The sequence below is a fragment of the Amborella trichopoda genome, chromosome 8 (assembly GCF_054954075.1).
Source record: "Amborella trichopoda isolate Santa Cruz 75 chromosome 8, AtrichopodaSantaCruz75HAP2 v2.0, whole genome shotgun sequence".
In the NCBI taxonomy this organism is placed as follows: domain Eukaryota; kingdom Viridiplantae; phylum Streptophyta; class Magnoliopsida; order Amborellales; family Amborellaceae; genus Amborella; species Amborella trichopoda.
This window is the reverse complement of record NC_142343.1, coordinates 1,845,632-1,871,202: the sequence shown is the minus strand read 5'-3', so window position 1 is coordinate 1,871,202 and position 25,571 is coordinate 1,845,632. Positions and strand designations below refer to the sequence as shown.

General features: G+C 36.5%; 1 protein-coding gene across 24 annotated transcripts; it reads left to right on the top strand.

Moving 5' to 3' along the window:
- Nucleotides 1-1,758: 1,758 nt before the first annotated feature.
- LOC18437857 (ATP-dependent zinc metalloprotease FTSH 7, chloroplastic) lies at nucleotides 1,759-18,665 on the top strand. 24 transcript variants are annotated; one of them, XR_016060269.1, is made up of 16 exons: nucleotides 1,759-1,900; nucleotides 2,501-2,566; nucleotides 2,678-3,589; nucleotides 4,650-4,715; nucleotides 4,812-4,946; nucleotides 5,165-5,230; nucleotides 5,313-5,498; nucleotides 5,601-5,687; nucleotides 5,777-5,890; nucleotides 6,014-6,138; nucleotides 6,224-6,327; nucleotides 7,392-7,517; nucleotides 8,109-8,432; nucleotides 8,971-9,094; nucleotides 17,792-18,362; nucleotides 18,459-18,665. XR_016060269.1 is itself a non-coding variant. In XM_088873242.1 (15 exons), exons 3-15 carry the CDS (start codon nucleotides 2,690-2,692, stop codon nucleotides 17,914-17,916), a joined length of 2,487 nt encoding a protein of 828 aa, XP_088729368.1. In that variant the 5' UTR covers nucleotides 1,759-1,900; nucleotides 2,506-2,566; nucleotides 2,678-2,689; the 3' UTR covers nucleotides 17,917-18,665. The 24 variants fall into 24 exon arrangements, 10 of the variants coding, with proteins under 10 accessions (XP_088729368.1, XP_020525104.1, XP_088729373.1 ...); XR_016060271.1 differs by having other exon boundaries at nucleotides 8,971-9,106; XR_016060261.1 differs by having other exon boundaries at nucleotides 6,219-6,327.
- Nucleotides 18,666-25,571: the final 6,906 nt, after the last annotated feature.

The following is a 25,571-nucleotide window of genomic DNA, read 5'->3' as shown; positions in this document are numbered from 1 at the left end:
GTGTATGGAAAGATTCGAGTCGATGATTTAGAAAATATTTAAATTAATAAAATTGAATTAAAATAAAAACAGGGGCTTATATATATATATATATATATATATATATATATATATATATATATATAGGGTGCAATTTGCAGACGGATGCATCCGTAGCTATAGAGGTAAGGTGCACCTTCAAATTTTATCATAGTATATAATTTTGATGTAAAATGTTATTAGGATTATTTCAAAATCTATATTTATATCTAATTATGAAATTTTAAATTTAAAAAATAGTTAAAATCAAGTAGATCTATAAACATACAAAAATCTTAAGTATAAACAATCAAATTAGAGCCTACCTTCAAATAATGTCGAGAAATATGGTTTCAATAAGTGTTGGAAAAACCGGCCCATCTAACCGCTAACCGGCCGATTAGATCAAAACCGGCTGGTTAGATCAGAACCGACCAGCAACCGATTCCAGTTTTGATAGTCACCCAATGTTTTATACTTTAAATAGAATAATACTTCACATCCATATTAAATACATGAGAATGGCTTATTGGTAACCTTTGAGGATTGGTTTTTATATAAATCTGGGACCGTATCCCACCATCTCTTTTTAAAAAACCATGAATCTATGAATTTTCATAAGCCATATGCGTTGTTTTCTTTTAAAAAAGCATGTATTACTTAATTGATCACCATTTACTACTTTGTTGATAAAAACACCATTTACTACTCAGTTGATAAAAATCATGAATCCATGAATTGGTTCATAAACCATATGCATTATTTTCTTTTAAAAAATCATGTAATACTTAGTTGATAAAAATAAGAGTTTATATTATATATAACATAATTTCTTTTCATTTTCTTTAAAAAAAAAGATCATTTTTTTTAAATCATTTTTATTTAAGAAAAAAATATAAAAAATATCATTTTCTTTAAAAAAGAAAGATCATTTTATTTTTTATTTTTAAAAAAGAGTTGGTCAATTCGATTTTTTTAACACTATTTTAATATTCTTTACATTATGGTAAAGATTAAAAAATACTTGGTTATTAATATTCACTTTTATATTTCACATCTTTTCAAAGAAAATTTAAAATACCCCTAGGCACAAATCTACTCGTTAAAATCTATTTTTTCATTAATTTTCAACTTCATTTGAGTGTATTTTATTTTAATCATATTCTTTATATGTTTTTCATATTTTAATAGATTTTTTTGTATTTTTTTAAATTTGTTTAATATTTTTTAATCGTTCCGGAGTTGTCCGGTTAGAGCGGTTGAATCGACCAGTTTACCGGTTAAGCCGGTTAAATCGCTTCCAGGCACATGTTTGGTTAACCGTTCCGGTTCAATTTTACGAACATTAGTTTCAATACTGAATTATTTTTTATAGCCTTAAAATATATTTCCATCTTTATTTATAAAGTTTAAAGCTTCAAAAATAGTATAGATCGAAAGATCTATGAAAACTTGAAAATATTGAAAATTGATGATAAAAAAATACTTTATAAAATATAATATTTACAAAACTTGAATTCTATTGTCTTTTCATGTCCATGCATCTTGATATTGGAGATGATGAATTTGAAAATATTTAGGCATCAAAATAACTTCTTCTAATGAAATTTTAGAGCTCTACTCTATATAAAATTATAAACTTTTCCCTAAGTATATAAGAGGGGCATTTTCGGGAGCACGAAATCTTTTGGCCATTCCCTCGTTGCATACCAAAGCTTAATCCGTCTGGATAACAAATTTAAAACCACAAAGCCCTATTCCCATCATCTCTCTCATGGCCCATCTAATCAAGTTCCAGTTTGCCCCAAGCTCGTTGCCTTCGATATCTCTCAAGCTTTCTCTCTCTAACAAAGGTTTCTCTCTCTAACCACCACATATTGAGGTATTTGTTTCCTATCCATCTCTAAAGTGATGTTTGCGTATTTCTCTCTCCATGTTTGGATTGTACTGAGTTTTCTGCTTCATCGACGATGTATTTTTCACGACCTTGATCAATAGAAGCGTGGCGCTTCAAAACCAGTGGTTTCCCTTTCTCTTTCTCCTAACCTCTCTCACACACACTTTCTCTCTCTATGTTCTGATTGATGGGATATTTCGGCATTTTTCTTTTCTGTAACTGAAGCATGACAATCACTGCGACATTCCGAAGTTGATAGTTTTTAGTTTCACGCAAGAACACATAGATGTTTGAATTGTACCGATTTTCCTGTTTTATAATTTCTCGCTCTACACAGTTTTACGCATACTGCATCAATTAAAAGCATGACAATTGATTTTTAGTATTCATGCTTTGTTTCTCTTCGCCTTTCTTTTTTTTTCGCATAATGGATCAATTAGAAGCACGACAATTACTGTGACTGTCCCAATTTTCACCTCTCTTTGTGTCCGAAATTTAGAGTTTTTCACCTCTCTTTGTGTCTGAATTGTCCCAATTTTCTGTTTTCTTCTTTCTCTATCTATTCACATTCTTTTTCTTTTTTAGGGTAGAGGTGGGTTTCAGAGCTAGGATGTTGTGCTACAAGCGTTATCACTCTAGCCATCAAGCCAGGTGCATGATTCCCAACTATTTATCTTTCTATCTCACATAAACACAATCTCAATTTTAACTATTTCAAAAGTTCTCATTTTTCTATTGCTGTTGCCTTTCTATTTTCTGTAGATAAGAGGAATTATGACGACTGTTGGATCTGCTCAACCCGTTACATCTCAGACGTTTTCTTCTTATTCTCATCCCACCAAAAACCATCCAAAGAATGGAAACACCATAAGCTATTTCAATGGTAATCAGTTGAGAAGTTTGTCATTAAAAAGGGGAGCTTTGATGTCAAACAGATTCAGAGGGAACCCGAATTACAGTTCTCCAAGTGCTAACTTGTATAAGCAAACTAGCTTTCAAAGAATCAGCGAGGATTTCAACATATGGGGTGGGTTTCGAGAGCATCAAAAGTGGAATAATTCGAGAACGCATGCCAGTGGTTCTCATGACCAGGATAGTGAATCAAAGGCAACCCCAAATGAGAATAATGAGGGGAAAATTGGTTTAAAAAACTCAGAGAACAAAGGGGTAAGTGATAATAAGTCTTCGCGGAGGGAAAAGCATGGGAAAGGAGGGTGGTGGAAAGGAAGGAAATGGCAATGGCAACCAATAATTCAAGCCCAAGAGATTGGTATTCTTCTTTTGCAACTTGGGGTTGTTATGTTTATGATGAGGTTATTGAGGCCAGGGATTCCATTACCAGGTTCTGATCCTCGAGTCCCAACCGCTTACGTAAGTGTTCCTTTTAGTGAGTTCTTGAGCAGAATAAACAATAACCAAGTGAAGAAGGTTGAGGTCGATGGGGTTCACCTCACTTTTCGTTTAAAGGCAGGTGTGGGTACTTTGGACAATGATATTAGTAGTAAGATGCATGAAACCGAGGATTTAGTGAAGACAGCATCACCCACTAAGCGTATAGTGTATACAACTACTCGACCAAGTGACATAAAGACCCCATATGACAAAATGCTGGAGAATGAAGTTGAATTTGGATCTCCTGACAAGCGTAATGGTGGATTTTTTAATTCTGCTATGGTGAGATACCTACAATATATCTCTGAAAAAAGAAAGTAGTTTCCTTTCAGTATTTCACTTATAGTTCATTGCTTGACTGTTTTCTGCATAGAGAATATCCTCATGCCTCGAAGTAGAGGATTCATAATCTGTTTAGCAGTTTGCTATGGGTAGTTGTAATGCAAGAATATTGAGATGTTTAGTATTTGAGCTTCATTCATGCAGAACTTGATGGATGAAGGGTAGCAGTGTAGAGCATTTTATATCCATCCTGTCCTTGATTTACCATGAAGAATCACAATTGACACTTGTAAAAAATGTGGAGACAAAGCAGATGTTTATGAGGTTTAAACTGAGTTTTCTCCATACATGCAAGCGCAGTAAATTAGCTAACATAAGACTCTGTCGCAAACAATAATATTAGAAATAATTAAAGCTTTTCTTTTTCCTTAGGTGGGTAGGATTTGAACCTTATATATCAATGTTGTGGCCCTTATGTATTGATCAGTGATTAGAAAATCAGTGATTTGGACTCGAACTTGCCCAAGTCACTCGGACCCGGCAGGTCTGGATGGATAACCTAAGAGTCGTGGGGACTCTGAACCAAGTCACTGATTATTTTTCTTTTCTTTTTAAAATAAAAAGGAGACTCTCTGACTTGGCCTAGTCAGCCTCTGACTCAGGCTCAGGACCTTGGCAAGTCCTTGCTGAGTGTGGGCTTTCAATCACTGGCGCTAACCCCCAATCTGAGAGGCCAAATCCGAAAACAACTTTTGGCGTTGAGTTTGTGAGATGCAACTGCAACCAAAGTGATCTGTAGCTTCACACTAGACGATCGAGTTAATTGTAAGAGTAGTCCTGAGCTGTATGTAGCTGAAATGACATGTTTTCACTCATATTTTGATGATATTCATTGGTACTTCATTTTTGTCCCAATCTGAAGTTTACTTGGTGTATCAGTTGTCAGTGAGTGCCTTATGATGCTGTAAAATAGTACATGCGTTCATCTTTGTCCAATTTCTCTCTGTAACTAATCTCTCCAATGTAAAGTGTATTAGTTTCATGCTTGTCATTCTTACAGATTGCACTTTTCTATATTGCTTTGCTTGCGGGTCTCCTCCACCGCTTTCCAGTGAGCTTTTCACAGGTTCGTGATATACTTTTGAGCTTTCCTTTGCCCCTTAGGATGCATTCTGTCGTGTTCTGATGGCTTATGAGGATTGGGTTTATTATGGTTTTCCAGCACACCGCTGGTCAGCTAAGGAGTCGTAAAGGTAGGGGTAATGGTGGATCAAAAACATCTCAAAATGGGGATTCTATCACTTTTGCTGATGTTGCAGGAGTGGATGAAGCTAAGGAAGAACTTGAAGAGATTGTGGTATGATGAATTGATGATTAGACCTTATCTTGAGAGATGCTCTAAAATTTTATTTATTTGTAAATTTTCAAGTTATTGGATCTGTACTTTAAATTAGAATGGTCTTAAATGTAGATTAGACCTTATCTTAAGAGATGCTCTAAAATTTTATTTATTTATAAATTTTCAAGTTCTGGATCTGTACTTTAAACTAGAATTGTCTTAAATGTATTATGTAGGAATTTTTGAGAAATCCAGATCGATATGTCCGACTTGGTGCCCGCCCTCCTCGTGGGGTTCTATTGGTTAGTATGGTGCAAGTTATAGAAATTATCCATGAACATGATAGTACAAACTGCATTATTTTATTGGAAATTGGAATTACAGGTAGGTCTCCCTGGGACTGGTAAGACACTTCTTGCAAAAGCGGTGGCTGGGGAAGCTGATGTTCCCTTCATAAGTTGCTCTGCAAGTGAATTTGTTGAATTGTATGTTGGTATGGGTGCCTCTCGTGTACGAGATCTTTTTGCGAGGGCAAAGAAAGAGGCACCATCAATAATTTTCATTGATGAGGTTTGATATAGAAGGCACAAGAACATGGTATTATTGTCTTGAGAAATTTTAAGACAGAGCCTTAGATACAAGTCCACTCACTTATATTCAAATTTTGTGCAGATTGATGCTGTAGCAAAAAGCCGCGATGGTCGCTTTCGTATTGTGAGCAATGATGAGCGGGAGCAAACCCTGAATCAGTTGCTCACTGTAAGAAGCTTGGTGACTTCTATGGATCTGTTCTCTTTATATATATTGCGCCTCACTTGGAAACTAATTCTTTAAAATTATAAATCCAGGAAATGGATGGCTTTGACAGCAACTCTGCGGTCATTGTCCTTGGAGCAACCAATCGTTCAGATGTTTTGGACCCTGCCCTACGCCGACCTGGGAGATTTGATCGTGTAGTGATGGTTAGTTTTTTTTTTTGGTGGTTTTTTCACTTATGAGTTGGTCTTTATATTACCAAAAACATAACATATTTGCATATATCAGTTTAATGTATTCATTAGCTTATAAGTCGATCTGTATCATAGGTGGAAACTCCCGCCAGGATTGGGAGAGAAGCCATTTTGAAAGTTCATGTTTCTAAGAAGCAGCTTCCTTTAGGGGATGATGTGAATCTAAGTGAAATTGCTGCTGCTACAACTGGTTTTACTGGGTCTGGCTCTTTCCCCATGTTCTTTTTCGGTGATATATATATTTTTTGGTATTAACTTTGTAATATTGGGCATAGCACAGAGCAGACCTTGCAAATTTGGTAAATGAGGCTGCTCTGTTGGCTGGAAGAGTAAACAAGAATGTGGTGGAAAAGATTGATTTTATGCAAGCAGTGGAACGCTCAATAGCTGTAAGTCTGCATCCCCCTTTCATATTTCTTCGTGATCCTCATGCAATGCTCATATCCTACTTCCGTCATCTGAGATGTTATCCATGCTCTTATCGGCCCGATTTCATACTTCTAAAGGTTGGTCATTCTTATGGATATCATTTTGTTTCCTGGAAGGCTTTGAACTTGCATTGATAAGGCACCTAGAGCCTTCATGCAAAGTTTGTATTGTTTGTCACAAACTCAAGTTGATAAATGATTCTAATTGTTGAGTTTGTGACTTTGTGGTCACACTTGAAAACCTAGCCTTGGTACTTAAGTTGGTTTCCTATGTCCTATTGTGAAGTTTTAACTTCTGCCTGTGTCAGTCTTTAGGTTGTATAAACAGGTCTGATCTGCACCAGTATTTGCCTTTGGAGAGTTTACTGGTTTTCTCAGTGAGCAGGCTAATTGGCATTCAGTAACCTGTTATTTGTTCTTTTGCTCCATATACTAGTTCTTGTGCGACAGATTATTGACTGGAAGAATTTAATTTTTTTATTGCATATTGAATTTGCTCTTGCTACATCCCAGTTTTGTTGGTTGTCAGGCTTGTATTTTATCCAAATTTTGCACTGATGCAAACGTACAGGGTTATTTTGAACTTGAATTTCTGGCCTAGTTATATTAATTTTTATCATGTTTACTTCCTCCTATGCATTGGTGCACCTCATGAAGGTATCATTCTTTTCGCACAATCGCTTTTTGTGTTAAAATGCATCTTGATTAATTCACATCTCTCTCTCTCTCTCTCTCTCTCTCTCTCTCTCTGCCATGTTCATCAACTTCAGGGTCTTTGCCGGTGATAGAGTTCTTACATTGACAAATCCTATGCTATATACTCACATGATTTATGCTTCCTCATGAAGACTTTCTATCTTATACATTGTAGGCCATGGCTTTTTTTGGGGTAATTTAACACTTTCCAACATATATAAATGGGATTGCTGGTTTTTGCTTTGGCATTTCTATTTCTATATGCTTTTAATTTTTGTGTGATTATGTATTTTTGTTTGACTAAATGGACATGTGGCCATAATATATAGGGCATAGAAAAGAAACATGCAAAGTTGCAAGGAAGTGAGAAAGGTGTTGTTGCACGACATGAAGCAGGGCATGCGGTCGTGGGAACAGCTATTGCTAACCTACTCCCCGGACAACCACGTGTAGAGGTATGCCATACTGACAATAATGGCATGAGGTTGATTCCATATTTTTGCTATTGACTTTTCAAAGAAGGGGCATTGTACATAATCCAATGGAGTATGTCGTACCTTGCTGCTAAATGGGTTCCTTTTTGGCTTATAAGTCCATTGGATTACGACATATTAGACTCAAGTACAATGTTGTAGCATTGATTGAGCCTTGCTCTCCTTCAGATTCTACCTTTTCCTGGTGGGAATGGGCAGGCTGCTTAATCTGTGATTGCTCTTTTGGCTTCCCTTGGTATACATACCAGAGAAAGGTTCAGTTGATGTTCAGAGTGAAAGATTATTATATTCCAATGGACTAAGCAGATTTCACAATCCATTGTTATCACCATCCCTTGATGGATGTGATGGATAGGGAGTGTGACAACCAGCACATGACACAACCCCGTTGGTAGAACATGTCCTCACGCAATCCATCATTTTAATGGATGTTAGGAAACAAATTGACTGGTTTTTCAAACGTCCATTGAGTATAATATATGCCTTGTTCATTATTATATAAACCTCAATTGTTGTTACCTTCTCATGGTTTCTCCTTTTTCAATGGGTCAGAAACTGAGCATACTGCCCAGGTCAGGAGGGGCCTTGGGATTCACATATATTCCTCCTACAACTGAGGATCGATATTTATTATTCATTGACGAACTGCGTGGTCGCTTAGTAACTCTCCTTGGAGGAAGAGCAGCAGAAGAAGTTATTTATTCGGGACGGGTGTCTACTGGTGCACTCGATGATATTAAGCGGGCAACTGATATGGCATATAAAGCGGTGGCTGAATATGGCCTTAATCAAAGCATTGGTCCAGTTTCTCTGGCAACTTTATCAGGAGGCGGGCTCGATGAGTCTGGAGGAGTGGGTCCTTGGGGAAGAGATCAGGTATGATTTGTGAAACAAATCTGTATCACAATGTAAAATTTGTCTTAATTTTGGATGAACTCTGTAGGGTTTGACTTAATTTCAGAGTTGGTCTTTGGCTGACATAGAAATGGATGAAATGTGTAATATGCAATACGGCTTCTGTTATACATTTAGATTTTTGATGAAAACCATTGAATGCAGTCTGAATTTTGTGTAAAATTCTAAAGGATAAGGAAAATCATGTTGAGGATTTTTTTTTTCCTTTGTAGTTCTTTGGATGTGGTCCAGATTTTGCCTAAATTTCAGGACATATTGAAAATTTGAAGACTACATTGTCCATAATTGGAAGAAAAGTTTGCAAAGCATTGGGAGGTTTCTTTATGGGTGTGTTTTTGGTGTTTCTTCTGAAACACATTCCCTACACGCTCTAATGGGGTCGGCTTTGATTAATTTTTATTCTAGCCAAATTTGTGTGGGAAATCTGAGATTGTGAACCTGGCTCTACTATGTTTGTGTTTGGATTAGCAAAAGGCTGATACTGGATGGAATCTTGCAGGGGCATTTGGTTGATCTTGTTCAAAGAGAGGTCAGAGCGCTTTTGCAATCTGCACTTGAAGTTGCACTTTCTGTTGTACGTGCTAATCCTACAGTGTTGGAAGGGCTTGGTGCTCAATTGGAAGGTCAGAAGATTGGTATTATGTCTGCTCGACATTTTTTTGAAGTTGTTATAACTTTGTTGTTGTGGTTTTAGATAAGGGAAAGTCTAAAACCGGAACTAGTTTTGAAAAATATCGCAATGATAACTTTTTGCAAACCACTTAAAAAGTAGCTCTAGATTTGAAAAGCAGGAATCTTTATCTTGTACGGAAATAATGATGATATAAAGGGGGCTGAAGAGATGCATGTCTTCATCCATCTTCTCTACCGAATGCCAAAATGCATCCTTTCAGTAAATTTTCTAAATTGACTTGATTGAATGTTCAATCCATGTGTCGTATGATTTTATCATGTGTACCTCACAATACAAACCATACTGTGCATCTCGTTCTTGTGTCTCATGCCCATACATTGCTAGGTAGTAAGAGCCTCCTCATAGGGATGTCTTCTGATATCCCCAATGTTAGAGAATTCCATAGGCAGTGCCTAGGTGCTGAGAGTTCTGGGCCGCCTACGGGCCTAAAGATGTGGGTGCCAAAATGGTTTATTTTCTTTCAGGGTTTGGTTAAATACCAAAACCCCCCTGGATATGAGTTACAAACTTATATTACAGTTATAAAAGCTAAAAAAGAAAAAAAGAAAAAAAGAAAAAAAGAAAAAAAGAAAAAAGAAAAGCAAACATGCTTCCAGTGACCCAATGTTTGATAAAATGATAAAAATATTAAAGTTTCGAGTCTGAACAAAAAGCATCCAATGTTTCAACTTTCAAACAAGCACGATGAACTAAATAAGTCACAATCCATAAAGGTAACTGAGTTTCATCAATCATCATCTCGCTATATCTTGGCCCCTTCCACCACCAGATGCATCTGAATCTGATTACGCTAGGCCGTCATCATCAGAGACTCAGAGTCATCCTCTTCCTCCACATACTGCTTATCTTCCTGTGTCCCTTCTGAATCTGCCTCTTCCTCATCTAATAATGTCATGGGCTTCTTCTCGCTTGATTGTGATCTTCTGGCTTGTGAAGGGCTTTGGGATAAACCTGCAGCTTCTTGAATTTGGCTTCAGGTTAAGTCCTCTCTAAGGAAGACTTCGTGATCATCTTCATTATCTACCGTGCAATCACTGTTATCATCCATGTGCTTGAGCTCAATGGGGTCAATTTCATATCTCTCCATGTAACGCTCCTTCGACTTTTGGTTGAATTGCACATACACGTGGTTATTCATCTTTTTCTTTTCTAGCCTATTCCTCTTCTATGTATGCACCTTTGTCAATTGTCAAATATTTGATACTTTGAAATATGTACTCTTAGTATCTAAATACAATACGTTATGTTAAAAAATGCAAAGTTGATGTAAAAATTCCAAAGTTAGTATGTAGTAATCTACCATTTCGGATGAGCTGAAGTTGCACTCGCAATGAGCTACAAGTCAAGTTAAGAATGCGGGTAGCCATCTGTCGTAGGTCATGGGTTGATCCACCATAACTTTGCCCACCATGAAGCTAGAAAATAGATAAAAAACAGAATGAGAATAGGACTTGAAACTCAGAGAAAACTTGAACATAGAGATTAGAGAATACTTTTAAGAATTTGATCATTAAATCTTACTTGCAAAAATCTGTCCTTTGCCTAACTGCCAATTCTGAGCTAAGTGACCCTTCAGATAACCTATACTTTTCGAGATCAGTAGAGACTCTATCTTGTACATCTGGTATGAGACTCATGGTGCACTGATATATCGCTGCCATGAAGCAATTCCAAGTCCGCACTTCTTGGTCAGCATAGAAGTATTTAGGGTTAAGAAAATACCCTGGAAGAGGCAAGGGCCTCTCCTCTCCAAGTGCTTATCCCACTTGTGACTTGTCATCCATTATTTTCGAGAATGGGGCATACCCATCTGCTTCATTGTTTAATTTAATCTTTATCTCCTCTGTGGCTATCTTCACTGCCTTATAAATATACCCCATGGGTGGTTCCTTTTCCCTATCCACCATTCTCAGCACTTCCACAAATGGGCCCATGGCAGCAATGGCGAATTTGACTAATATTTACAACCTTAGTCAACATTTCTCAAAAAAATAGTATTTACAACCTCCTTCCTCTTACTAGTTTTGGACCACTTGCTTTTGGTCCATTCCTCTGAAACAAACATTTTTCTGAGCTTTAATGTTTTGGCTCTGAGTAGAGTGTAGGCAAAGAAATGCAGTGGCAAATCTTGTAGTCCCAAGCCTAAGCAACTCCTTCTTGTCTGTGTATTTCCTCATGAGGGCCAATACCTATTTACATAAGCATAAAGAACACTAAGTTAGTAACTTATTAGTAGCTTATTACTTAGTAATTTAATATTATGAAAAAAAAAAAAACTAGTTGTAAAATGTAATGTGAAAAGATATAATTGACTTATCCAGGTATGGCTATATCTGAACACCAATACTTTCCTTACTTCGATGAGGGTATTTTGAATTGTGCTCTTCTTTGCAAAGGCCTCAAGCATAAGGTCAATACAATGTGCTGCGAATGGTGTCCAAAAAGTATGGGTACATGCGCACGGCGCACTTGTGCACCATACGATTTGCCCCACGTTCCCCCAAACACGTGCGAAAGAAGTGCCACTAAATTGCCCTCCGTACGAAGTTTTGGATACATGTGCAAACCGTGCCGGTTTTTTGCACGCAATTATGGCAGCTTGTGCACACTTGTGCACCATACGATTTGCCCCACGTTCCCCAAACACGTGTGGCCTCTTGCTTATCAATAAACAACATGCAACCAAATCCGTGACTACTTGAACCACATACTCTTCCCCCACCTCATCTATAATCTTATCCGCAGCTTCAAAAATGAATTATGCATCATGAACCTTATCAGATGCATCTATAGAGCTAAGGAACATGTCCGTAAGGGACAATTACCCATAAAGTTCATAATATTGTGGCTCTTTCTGTCACTCCATAAATCTGTCATTATTGTCACCCTTTATGTCCCCCATTTGTCCTTATGTGTCTTCATGTACATATTTGTAATCGCGAGTTCCTTTTTTAGCAAGGGACCTTCAACTCATATAGACTTGGGGCTTATACCCAAGCCCATACTGATGGATAGCCTCACACTTGACTTGGAAGCTCTTACAAGTGATTGCATTGAATGGAATTCCATTCTTATGAAACCATCAAAGCCACATACTGAGACTCTCTAATCCCTATTCTCCTCCTTAAAGTGTGATGCCGGGAGAAAAAATAATTATAATAAAAATAAAACAATGGGTGAGAGACTATACCCTCTCTCAAGGTTTGCAAGGGAATCCACCCCCAACGAGAGAATATACCCTCTCTCAGGATCTGCAAGGGGAATCCACCCCATAAACAATCTTTTCACAAGACCAAATTTTACTCAATTTTAATCTCTGATCCTTTACAATGAAGGGACATCTCCCTTTAAATAGACTTTGAGAAAAAAAAAAAAAAAAACACTCTATCTCGCGTACCATCTCTCTCCCTATTTTCTTTCTTACAAAAATATCATCTCTAGATCTCTCTCCCTATTTTCTCTCTCATGAAAATATCATCTCTCTTAAAAGTTACGCACCATATTTGTCAATCTATATCTTCCCCATATCTAACTCCCTTATCTTTCTCCTATTTAAATATCCTTTAAATCTCTCACTAAATCTAACTAAATCTTTTAAGCAACTTTAACATAAGATAAGCTTAAAAAAAAACCAATTCACACCAAGATTTACCTTTCCTAAAAACTCAGGCTACCTATTCCTAAAAATCTGCATCAAAGTGCCTCTCAATGGTTGTTTGGCCCTTCTCTCTCCAACAACCTCAGGGTTAGGAGGGGGGAAGAAAGAATCTATAGGCCCCCTTGTTTTGGACCTCTTATACCCAAAACCTCCTTCTTGCCTAGTACTAGGGCCCTCAGCAGCAGGTACATCATCATCCACCTCTACTCCAAAAATATTAACGGTCTTGAGGAGATCAGAGTCTTTCTTTGAGGCTTGTTCTTTCGTTTTCCTTACCCTCTCTAGATAGTCTAACATTTCTTGCTTTTCAGATTGGTGTACTTGTTTACATGAGGCCACATCCCCTTTAATGCTGGCTAATTGTTTCTTTAACCAATTAATACCAGCATTGTAACAATTATTGCAAAGCACTTTATCTTTATCCTTCGGGTGGAGACAAAAACCATACTTCCAACATGGATCTGAGCTTTTATTTTAGGGAGAGAATTATGTTTTATTTGGTTAGGTTTAATGAATTTTGGGCTGCAAATCGTAATTCAATTTTGTAAAAAAAATTAAAAAACATCAAAACCATACCAACTCTCATTCTAAAGATGAAGCAAAACACAAATACTACAAAAAGAAAAAGAAAAGGAAAATAAGTTTAAAAATCTCATGAAACTGTAATCCAAAACTTGAAAATCTCTAACCTTTAAAGCAGAGTCCTTCAAGCTTTGAAAGGGGGAGCTTTGGTTGCCAAAGTCCTCTTCTCAAAACCACTTCAAGCCCCAAAAAGATAGGGCGCAAATACCTTTTGATTCGCAAGAAATTCAAAATTTTGTATTTTTGGTTGGTCTTCGATTTCTCATAAAAAATCGGGATTTGGGAGTTTTTTTTGCTCTAAATTTGCTCTAGTAGTGTTTTTGGGGGAATAAAAAAAAAAAAAAAAGAGGGGCAAAATGATGGAAATTGCCTCTACCCGAGGGGCATTTCCACCCCACTTTCCTAATTATCGTGGGGTGCCTAGGCATTCCGCCTGAGGGGCCCACCTAGGCACCCGCCTCGTGACATATGCCCCATGCCCTCCTGACTAGCCTGGGCAGGCGAATTTTTCAACATTGGGAATCCCATCAATCAAAATTCGCCAACAAAGAGGTGCAATGGTTCATGACTCTTCCCCCAAGCCTCATCCACATGACCTTAACAATAGCAACTATTTTATATAGACTACCCACTTGAATGGTATTTAATTGTGTATGGGACTTAGACGTTCACATGGAGATTATTCTTCAGAAATTTGGGACTTGCCATCCACGTTGGGGGTTTAAGAGTTTTGGGAGGGGCATTAAGGCTATAGAAAGCAGAAGGCTACTAGCTTTGTGATAGGGGCTTGCACGTGGACGTAAGTTCTCTAGGAAATCAAATGACTTAGGCATTCACTATGAAAAAAAAGAACAATATTTTACAGGCATATCCACTAGCTGGTGTAAGAATAAGACAAAAGCAGTGTGGAACTGTGAAACCCACAGGTGGTAAAGTGCGCAATTACACCATGCTTTTTTTTACAGAAAATGTACTTTTACCACTTTCTGATAGTCCTGGTACAATGTCCCTCAGGAACTTTCCAGTGTTAGCACTCTTATCTTATTCCACTTGAAGAACTACATTTGGCACCTCTCCTGCCACAAACCAGATATTGGAGTAAACAAATCCCACCCATCTAAGCTAGAGATCACTGCCTCTCCTCCATTATGTGCAGCCTCTCAAGGAAACTCTGTGACTTCTTTAAAATCTTGGGTTCCACAAGATTGGCTATGTGTCTATACCCACCTTTTACCATCCAATTTATGCATCTGATGTCTATTAGCCATCCCATGAAGGAACCGTGTCCAACAAATGTTTTCTTTCTTCAGAGTATCTCAGACATTGCTGAGCAGGGTTTTTAGACTCGGCCGATGTGACTCGGAATCGGCCGAGTTACTTGGCTTAGGCCTATGGGTGAGGCCGAGTACCCCTGAGTACCATGTTCCGATTTTCTATATATTTTATTATTTGCGACTTTACATAACCTGCTTCTAAGTGGCCTTTTAGCCATCATATGCGGCACCACAACCTCACGTCCTCCATTCGAGGCCCTCCCAGGCACGAACTATTTTTAAATTAAAAAAATAGACATCTTTTGTAATTTATTAAAAAAAGGCAACGTACTGTACTAACATGTAAGGGGCAGGAATTGAGGCCTTGACCTCTTGTAAAGACACCCCCCACATCTTTCCAGCGCTATACTTGTAAATTATTGTTAAGATTAGGCATTTTATTATATATAAACTTTATTTATACTCATTATTCTCTTTTTTTTAACATGACCTGAACTCACCCGAGTTACTCGGACTTGGCCGAGGAACTCACCTCGGCCAGGGTCCAAGTACCTTGGCCGAGTCGATTTTTTTAACATTGTTGCTGAGTTTGGCTCCTCCACATCTGTCTTCTTTCAACAGTGAAGTTATCTTTTTGTTGCCTCCAATTCAGAAATCTCTTAAAAGTATCTTCTCTTTCTGTATCCCAAATCTCCAAAACTCTCCTTCTTATCACTCCTTGCCCTTCCCATTCTCTCGGAGGACCTTTTTGGCAAGCCAATACCCTTCCCGCCCGCCAGATCGGATTATGTGATATATATTTCTTATCCTTAAACCTTGCCATCCTGCCACTACTCTTGAATCTAAATGGCTCTAACTTCACATGCTACAGCTCTAAATATTACTCTAAATTTTCTTTAGAAGAGCAGAGGCACGTACTTCAGCTGTTGATATTTGTTATATAGCTAAGAAGAAGAAAGGTGGCCTGAGGATTGATGTCCTCGGAGAGGTGAATAGGGAAAAGCTTAGCAAATGGCACTAGGAATTTTGGAGAGAAAGTTGAGGCACTTTAGAAATTATTTAATAGCTGTTTTAGACATAGAAATTGTAATGGGGATGAATAACGAAAAAACAAAGAAGAAAGAGAGATAGTAATGAGAGTGGGCTGGAAGAGTGTGGAATGTGGAAAGGTCCAATAAGATGCTAGTTTTTGGATTAGCATTAGTAGTGCTTGTTTGGTGTTTAACAAGGGCTTCATATGCGAGATTGTGATTGTCATAGAATCAGGTTTTGGGATGATACTTGATAGTGGAATGAGGCTTCTAAGTGAGCTTTCAAGACCGACTGAATTGGTTTGGTACATATATGACAGGTCAGATATTGTTTTCGCCACGTGATGGGCGGAGTTCTATGTTATCATATATAGAAGGGACATTAAGGCTGAGGAGATTTGTGAGATTAGCAAGCTGCTATCTGTTTTGAAGGGGTCTTCACCTTTAGAATAGGGTCTAACGGGAGAATTGGCACTCTACATTAGGATTCCTATACATAAAAGTCCTTTCTCTGTTCTTTACATATATTGGGCTTTAGCATGGTTGAGTGTTATTTGTGAATGTGGTTAGTGTTATTTGGTGAATTCTATACTATATGCAAGCACAAAGCACATGAGTTTTGGAGGATGAAAGAACATATTTGAGAAGATTTCTTATATTACTCACTTGTTGGAAAGTGTTGCTAATGAGAGCTCTGACTCCTTGGTTGGAGATTGGTTGGTTAGAGATGAGTTAATTATAACTAACCGTGGGGAATTCCATCCTTGCCTTCAGAGGAATACCTCATGCATGACGTACGATACAATATTAAGTAGAATTTTCTTGTCCATAAACCCTGGTGCACACCTGCATTTATCCTCAATTAAACACTAGTGCCTACAGAGACTAATTAGGTAAAAACGACATCTTCTCCATTTTGATAGCATTGAGTCTTATACCGCTCTTTAATATATCAATGTTATATCTATGCGGTGCACCAAAAGGCGCCTGCCTCCATTATGCTGGAGATTTAACTGTAATGGGACCAATGTTCAATAAGTCGGAGGTTGCGGCCTAGGCGGGCGCCGAGACCCAAAAACAGTCGGTGATTTTTTTTAAAAAAAAATTGGATCCCCCACACCTCCCCCGATTTTATTATATATAAAATTGTTTGTTTTATTATTTAATAAGTAAGTTTTGTATGTAATATATTGTTAAGATGCCGGAAGCACAAATCAAATCTAAACATTTACAACTTTAGACTGTAAATGAAATAATTATAACTCAAAATCAACATTAAAAGATAAATGAACTCGAGATGTCATTTAAATCTTGCAAATTGTAAGTCACTCACAAGTCACAAAAGTTTCAAAAGTCATTAGCAATAAGTCATATGAACTCATTTCCAACTAACAAAGGCCACAAACTACAATAAGTCTTGAAGTGGACTCGATTTTGGGCCAAACCGAAATATACCAACCTAATGAAAACTAGTGAAATATACCAACCTTCTTGAAGTGGACTCAATTTCGGGCCAAACCGAAATGTTTGGGATCTCAAATCTCCTATTTTACAACCCCCTATAAGCCTCAAAAAGATTGGAGTTGATTATCCTTTAATATCGTGACCATTCGATGATTTAAAAAAAAAAAGATCTCTCAAAAAATCTTCAAATCTAGATTTTTTCAAGTTGTTTCTCACTCTAAAGTTCACTAAAATTATTTTTAGGGGCAAGAATGGCCCTGCCCAAACCCTTATCCCCCCTTTTATGGGGGTAAATGACTTTTTTGCCCCCTTGCAAAAACATTTTCCGCCATACTCCTGTATGCTGCCTAGGCAGGCACCTTTTTTCGCCTTTTCGATTGCCCGACCGCCTAGGCGGGCGCCTAGTTCTGGCGCCTAATAGTGACCGCCTTAAGAAGGCTAGGCAGTCGGGCGGATGACTTTTTGAACATTAAATGGGACCCATTGGATATAACTGATCTCCATCGTGCATCATTCGAGAAGGATGGGAATGCTCATTCGTTATGCTATATTGATGTATGTCATACTTAATTTGCTGCGCGACACCTTAATTTACACCTGATTTTCCTTGTGAACAGAGAAAGAAAAAGTGGAGGGCGAGGAATTAAGGGAGTGGTTAAAGATGGTCGTCTCCCCTGTAGAGTTGTCTCTTTTCATCAAAGGGAACAATGAGTATGTTCTTCCACTCACGACAAGCTCTTAACAGGTATCTGTCTCATCCATGTAAAAGTGATGTTATTGCCCTTGAAGGTAGGGTTCTCCCCTTGCAGATCCATGCATGCTCTGTATAGAACAAGTTATGCGAAAAACTGCGCCTGACGAAAAAGGAGAAGGAAATCTTAATTCTTGGTCTTCCATGAATTAGAAATATGGATTAACTTATTTGTCATGGGACTTTGTTGGGTTTTCATCTGTGATTTTCTGAGGTGAGAGAGAGAGAGAGAGAGAGAGAGAGAGAGAGAGAGAGAGAGAGAAAGAGAGAGTCTAGATTGAATCAGAGGCTACGAGTTCAGTGAATATGAGAGAATTCAAGAGAAGGGTGTTTCAGCTGGCTTGTTCTGTTGTGATTCATACGCCTCAAACTTATTCATCAAGAGGAGCTTGTACAGTGCAATGATCATTCCCGGGGGCTATATAGGGTGTTAAACGGTAATTCATGTTTCCAAATCCCTTGTATTTTTGTGGATTTACATTCTCTTAACTTATATGATGAGTGAGAAACAATCGTTCATCTTGTGCTTTTAGTGAAACAAACCCGTTCAAGACGTATTCAAACTGAACCTATTGAAATAAGGATCTCTATTGAAGCTGATGTGAGGACTGTAAATTATAGCAGGCAGGTTTGAGAATATTGTTCAATTAAATATTTGAATTAGCTTTGTAACTAGCCCTTCTTTGTTACACTGAAGTAGTATTACTTACTTTGAATGAGTGGGTATTTTTGGGGTTTTAGTATTGTTGTATCTTTGCTTTTTCTAATGGATTGAAGGCATTCGCAGTGGACTGAAACCTGGAACAAAAGTCTAGGAGTCAACTGGTTGAAGTTTTGGTTGGGTCTTGATTGAAAATAGCTGTCCCTCTCTTGATTGAAGTTTTGGTTGGGTCTTGATTGGAAATAGCTCTCTCTCTCTCTTGATTGAAGTTTTGGTTGGGTGTTGAAAAGTCCCCCTCTTTCTCTCTCTCTCTCTCCGAGTGTTGATATTCTCTTTTTTTTATGCGACTATTTACCTTCAATACAAGGTGGTCACAATTATTTACAACCATTTGATGTAAAATTTTATAGTTTGGATGTATCACAAAGTTCGAATTTTTTTTTTTTTGAAATTAGACCTTGATCAATGGAATAATTGCAGCCACGCAATTTCACATTCAATAATCTAGATTAATGTGACCACTTTGTACTAAAGATAAATTGTCTCGTTCTATACTTTCCCTTTATCATATTATCCATACCATTTAACAATTTACGAGTTCTTCACTGTTTCAATTTATCATCATGTGTATTTTGATAGTTCATCTCTTGTAGGTATTTTTGATAAATTATTCTTTTTTCTTTCAAAGAGATTTGACATTGCCAATATTATACTAAGAAATTTTATTATGAGGCGGTTGGATATCAATAATACCGATGTTTGAACCGCCCTATTCTTGAAAAAAAATTCAAAATATGGAGTGGGTCCATGTTGGTAAATATGAAACAGTCACATCAACACAAAGCGTGGTTTGAAGTTGCCAATAGCTTAAACAATTCAAATAAGGCGCACTTCCTAATTTTAACATATGTAATTTTGGAGTAAAAAATTCTTAGGATTATCTCAAAATTTATTTTCATATCTAATTATAAAATTTTAAACTCCAAAAATTATTAAAATCAAATAGATCTATAAACATATGAAAATCTTGAAAATGGGTGGTTTAGATAATGTATTGCAAGATGATAATATATTTTGGGATTTAAAATCTTTTTTTTTTTCATATCAATGTCGAGATGATCAATTCGAGGATTTTTTAACATTAAAATAATTTGTTTCAACGAATTTTTTAAGTGTATCTGAAGTTTTACATTTTAAGGTTGCAATTTTATATGAACTTTTTTCACTTTTTCATGTCCAACTATCCATTTTGAATAAATGGCCGAGGTGGCTCCAATCAAATTGTTTCTAGAAGTTTTAAGGGTATTTTGGTCATTGTATTTTATCAAAAATAATTTTTTAATACTTTTTTTAGGTACATCCCATTGAGATGATGACACGTGCCAAAATTCACATTCATATAATTTGTAGAAAAAATTAAAAATAAAATCCTCTTAAACGTTTGAATAATCAAACGCCAAACAATAAGTGGTTCACTTGAACTAAATTAGACAGCTCACTTGAACTAAATTAGACAGCTGGATGGGGAGAAGTATATATCTTTTATTAATCGAAGAAGTATAGAAATCTTTTACAAAGTATTTTGCAGTACTTTATTGAAAAAAAAGAAGTAATGGCCGATGCTAATAATGTCAAACCGGTGCAAAGTTGGTATATAATACACAAAAAGTACGACCTCAATGTAAACTATGATAAAACATGGACCGTATGCAATTCTTCTAAAATATAAAAAAGTTAAATGTGATAATATAAAGGATGCAGTTTGTATAGAGCCGAGGCTCTAAACAATAAAAGTAAAGCACACCTTAAAATAGTGTTGAGAAATGTGGTTTTAATAGTGGAAATATTTATGATAGCCTTAAAATATATTTCATCTTTAATTAAAAAATTTAAATCTTCAAAACTAGTGTAGATCGAGCAAATCTATGAAAACTTGAAAATCTTGAAAATTGACAGTCCAAGAATGCGTTACAAGATACACTATTTTTTTCTCATGCCCATGCATATTGATATCGAGATAGTCAATTTGAGGATATTTGGGCATCAAAACAACATCTTCTAGTGAAATTTTTGAGGTGGGCTTTAATTTGATTGTTTAGAGCTTCAGTTCTATTTAAAAAATTTCTTAATATAAATGCATTTTATATAAGAAAAGATAAAAGTATATTGGTTTCTGCTTTTTGTTTATGAAATGATGGTTTTTAAACCTCATTAGTAATTCCACTGCTTAAGGTATGTCAATATTTTTCATAATTATTTTGGTAAGCTAAAAATATTTTTTAAAATCCTACCAAGTGCGATCAACATTTTCAAAATAGGGAAAATATCTCCACATCCCCTATTTTTAAGTTTCACATCTCAATAGATTCAATAATTCAAAAGATATCTTGTAGCATAAAAATCTTAAACTTTTATATCTTCTAACCCCTTAGGCTAATTTTACCTATTTTATTTCTTTTTTTTTAACCCAAACAATTTGTATAAAGACAACTCTTTGTAAACCACATCTCTTCTCTCTTTTCACATGATATTCTCATTATCTATCTCTTTCTCTTTCCAACATAACTCTACCGCATTACCTCTTTCTCCTAATTCATCTCTCTTTTTTTCTTTCACATCTTAATCTCTCTTTCTCTTTCTCCATAGTGACTTGTTGGGTTTATGTGGCTTTTAAAAGCCTTATGAGTGTGTAATGAAAAACATTTACTATAGCGGAACATAAACTCAGTGGGAGTGTGGTCCTTCAAAGACCATACTAAGCAAATGATATTTGTGGATAACGGACTGTGCTTGACGATCTAGATCAGTCGGTTGGAAAACCCAAGGTACCTGAGCATAAAAAATAAATCGAGAAGGGTTTTTGGGTTAGCCCTTGATGAGGTCAGAGCTTATGCCTAGATGAGTGAGCTGAGGGACTGTGTGACCCTTGTGTGTGATGGTAGGCCTATAGAGATGGGGGCCAAAACCTCGTCTATGTTCCATTACACGGCATGCATATAGATAGATCGTTCGGAAAAGCTTGATATCCACCTCTGGGTGAAGCATATGCATGTGCGAGAGATACCTCTATGCGCCATAAAGCTGTAGTCACATCAGGTCGTAGTGACTTTGACTTGTCTCTAGGAGAGGACCTGTAATCCACAAACTGGGATTACGACTCGTTGGCTCTTTGACCAGACTTTGGTGACCTGCTAATGAGCCCCTGCTTGGACTGTGGGTCATGAGAAACACTAGGTCGGTTCGATAAAGCAAGTGTGGTTTGTAGTCCACAGTTGAAGGTGGAGTACCCCGTGATCATTGATTGAATTCCTGAACCATATGGATCTACTTCCCATCATATTAATTTAATTGTGTTGATTTTATTATTAAATTATTTTAGATTTATTATTTGAATTTTTGTAAGTCATTTGATATTTTATTTCTTATTTTTAGACATATAAAAATGAAGTTATTAATTTACAAAGTTATAATGTTTTAAAATTCATTTTTTTAAAATATTTATTTTAAAAAAAATACACGGGGGCCCATAGTACACATGGGCCCACCATGTGGGTATTAGGTGGAGCCCCACATACCATATGGGTATTATGTGGGGCCCCACATGCCATACATGGGTGGCACGCCCCACCCTTGGATACCTTATCTTGTTTTGTCTTCAAGTTTGTTAAAAATGGTAACTATATCGCATGTGGTCAAATATTGATTAGGAAATATTGACCATATCTTATCTTTGATTATTGAAGGAATATCTTGACTTGCTATTATTGAAATATTCTTATAGAAAATATGAGATGGAAAATGTAATTTATGGTATGCACTATATCTTTTATGGATTTAATTTATTTAAATATATTGATGGGAAAATGGTTTAAAGAAATGAGATAATGGTTTATGCACCTTCCATAATGTTGATGGCCCATCTATGGAATGAATAGCTCAGATCTCTCACCCCACAAGTCACATTGATCATCGGTCTATATTCAATCTCAAGATAGAGACAAACTATGAAAAACCCTAAAGAAACATTAGACTTAAATTTCACTATAAATATGGGTGTTCTCCCTCCATCTCAATACCTCTCTCTCTCCCATAAACTCTCTCTCTCTTCCCTAGGGACTACGCTCCTCTCTCTCTTCCCTAAGGGTCACGCCCCTCTCTCTCTCTACTCTCTTATTTTCTCTCTCTCTCTCATTTACCTAGTTTGACCGAAATTAGTTTTTTCGATTCGAGATTGAAGCTAGACTGTTGATCCCGAGCCATTGGATGTGATGATTCAGTGTGGAGTGTAAAAAGCCCGATTGAGGTAATCTCCAGCATATTTTTTTTTAATTGTTTGTTCTTTTATTTTATATTCTCAAGCAGAGTATTAGGTTGTATGAATGGCATCAAGTAGTTGAGATTTATTTTATTGATGTGTTATTTAATTTTTGGAATTCTATTGTTTGTAGAAAGACCATCTGTGAATGATTTTGTTGCCAAAATTATAAGGGGTGATTATTATTTTAAAATTAAAAAAAATTGTATTTTCCTGACAAAAGATTACATAAGCCTTTCTTTCATGACTCTCTCTAATTCTTCTCTTTTTTCTCTCTCCACCTTTGATTCCTCTCTTTTTCTCTCTTCACCCCTAATTCCTCTCTTTTTCTCTCTTCACCCCTAATTTCTCTCTCTTTTTCTCTCTCCACCTCTAATTCCTCTCTTTTTTCTCTCAGCCATGACTCTCCCTAATTTTTCTCTCCATCATCTCTCCATGAATCTCCCCAATTCCATTCTCTCTCTCATCGTGTTCCCCATTTTCTCTGTCCCCCTCCATGTCATCACTCTCTCACGTCTTAATTTCCTTTTTTTCTCTCTACCGTAACTCTCCCCAAACCCCTTCTCTCTCTCCGTATTACCCAACTCTCTCTCCCCTACTTTGCAACTGTGAAGTAGTCATCTCAATACTCATATAAATTTCTCTTAACCATGTGAAAGGCTGTACATGCATTCTTACATGGCAGGCATGTAATACAGATGGAGAGAGAGACAGATGAAGAGAGAGAATTATATGCATGCTTACATGATAGGTATGTAATACGGATGGAGAGAGAGAGACGGATGAAGAGAGAGAATTGGGGTGATACGGAGAGAGAGAGAGAAGGGGTTTGAGGAGAGTTGCAGTGGAGAGAACTTAAGACGTGAGAGAGAGTGACGATATGGAGGGGGACAGAGAAAGCGGGGAACACGATGAAAGAGAGAAAAAAAGTGGAATTGGAGAGATTCATGGAGAGAGAGGGTGGAGAGGGAAAAATTAAAAAGAGTCATGGTGGAGAGAGAAAAGGAGAGGAATTCAAGAGAGTCACTATAGAGAGAGAGATTAGGCTGTGAGAGAGAAAAAATAGAGAGGAATTAGGGAGAATCACTATGGAGAGAGAGAGATTAGGATGTAAGAAAGAGAGAGGGGTAATACAGTGAGAGAGAGAGAGAGAAGGGGTTTGGGAGAGTCACGGTGAAAAGAGAAATAAGGAGAATATCATGTGAAGAGAGAGAAAAGATGTGGTTTACAAAGAGCTATCTTTAAATAAATTGTTTGGGTTAAAAAAAAAAGAATAAAGTCAATAAAATTAGTCTAGGAGGTTAGAAGATATAAAAGTTACGATTTTTATGGTACAAGATACCTTTTAAATTTTTGGGTCTATTGAGATATGAACCTTAAAAACAAGGGGTATGAAGATATTCTCCCTTTAAAATATACAAAAAAAAGTTACAATTAAAAAATTTCACATAAATTTTTTTTGTATCACACAAAAGAAACACAAAGAACTTAAAGAGACTTACATTCTAAGTTGAGCATGTATACCATGCTCCGTCAAGAGCGTATTTTACTTCTACTCCCTCAATCATCAGACCCACTTGGAAAGAAGTTTTCAATCTAAAATTTTAAGAACCACTTAAAAATTACTAGATGAATACTCTAAAAAAAAAAAAAAAATCGAGTTTTTGAACACTTAAATCTCACTATCTAAAAATTGGATAGTCTCCATTCAATCTTGAGACACTATTTTATTCTAGTGCATATAGGTTATTCTAGTGCATATAGGGTACAATTTGGATTTTCTTTTTTCTTTTTATTTAGGTTAATCTATAGGTTGAAGATGTTACATCTTCAAATTTTAGGGTTTTAAATCAGTTGAGGTTTTACCTGAAAGAGTAAATGGACATTCCACTCCCATGATGATAGAATAATTTTTGGCTTACGGGATTGTATATAATGAGACCATTTATATTTGATATAAAGAAGTGTCATAATTACTTATAGCCATCCCATATAAAATCTAATAGCTCGAGTGTATTATAAAGTTTGAAAAAATGTGTTTTGAACTTTGAGCTTGATCAATGGAATAAATGCAGTCATTCAATTTCACATCTAATGGTTAAGATTAATTGTAATCACCTTATAAATGTGTGTTTTGATACTATAACATTTGTCCGACACTTGGGAGGCAACCAAGAAGCTAGGAGCCAATGAAGTTTAAAACATCATGGATTTTAACCCATTCGACCACGTGGATAAAGGGCCCATGCACCTAAAATAAAGTTAAGGGAAATCCATCAAAATAAGCCTAACTTTATCAGCTATTTGAAGTTTTACCGATTTTCAGCTACTTCATGATCAAGTGTATGTTGAAACACTTTTTAAAATTAAATAAAAGATAAAATATTAAATATTTCGTTTTCATAAATTTCACTGAGAACAAAGCCAAGAGAACTTGAGCATAGAATATTTATTCTCCACCGATTAACACCATTTGATGCACAAGAAGAAACCAAGGCCCACAAGCGATCTTGGATCAAACAAGAGCGCGCACACACACATCCTCTCTTTGACAATGCAAAGGAAGAAAAGCACTGAAATCTTGTTCAACTTAGTTTTATAGGGAATGAGAGAGAGAGAGATGTTCAACTTAGTTTATGCAATAAATGGGAATGAGAGAGAGGTACATAG

Bases quoted from the DNA above. Each gene is read 5' to 3' on its own strand.
- LOC18437857 (XM_020669445.2), top strand. From the start codon at position 2,690: ATGACGACTGTTGGATCTGCTCAACCCGTTACATCTCAGACGTTTTCT. The intron at 4,716-4,811 runs GTTCGTGATATA...ATGGTTTTCCAG, and splicing joins TTCCAGTGAGCTTTTCACAG to CACACCGCTGGTCAGCTAAG. The intron at 5,891-6,013 runs GTTAGTTTTTTT...TCTGTATCATAG, and splicing joins GATTTGATCGTGTAGTGATG to GTGGAAACTCCCGCCAGGAT.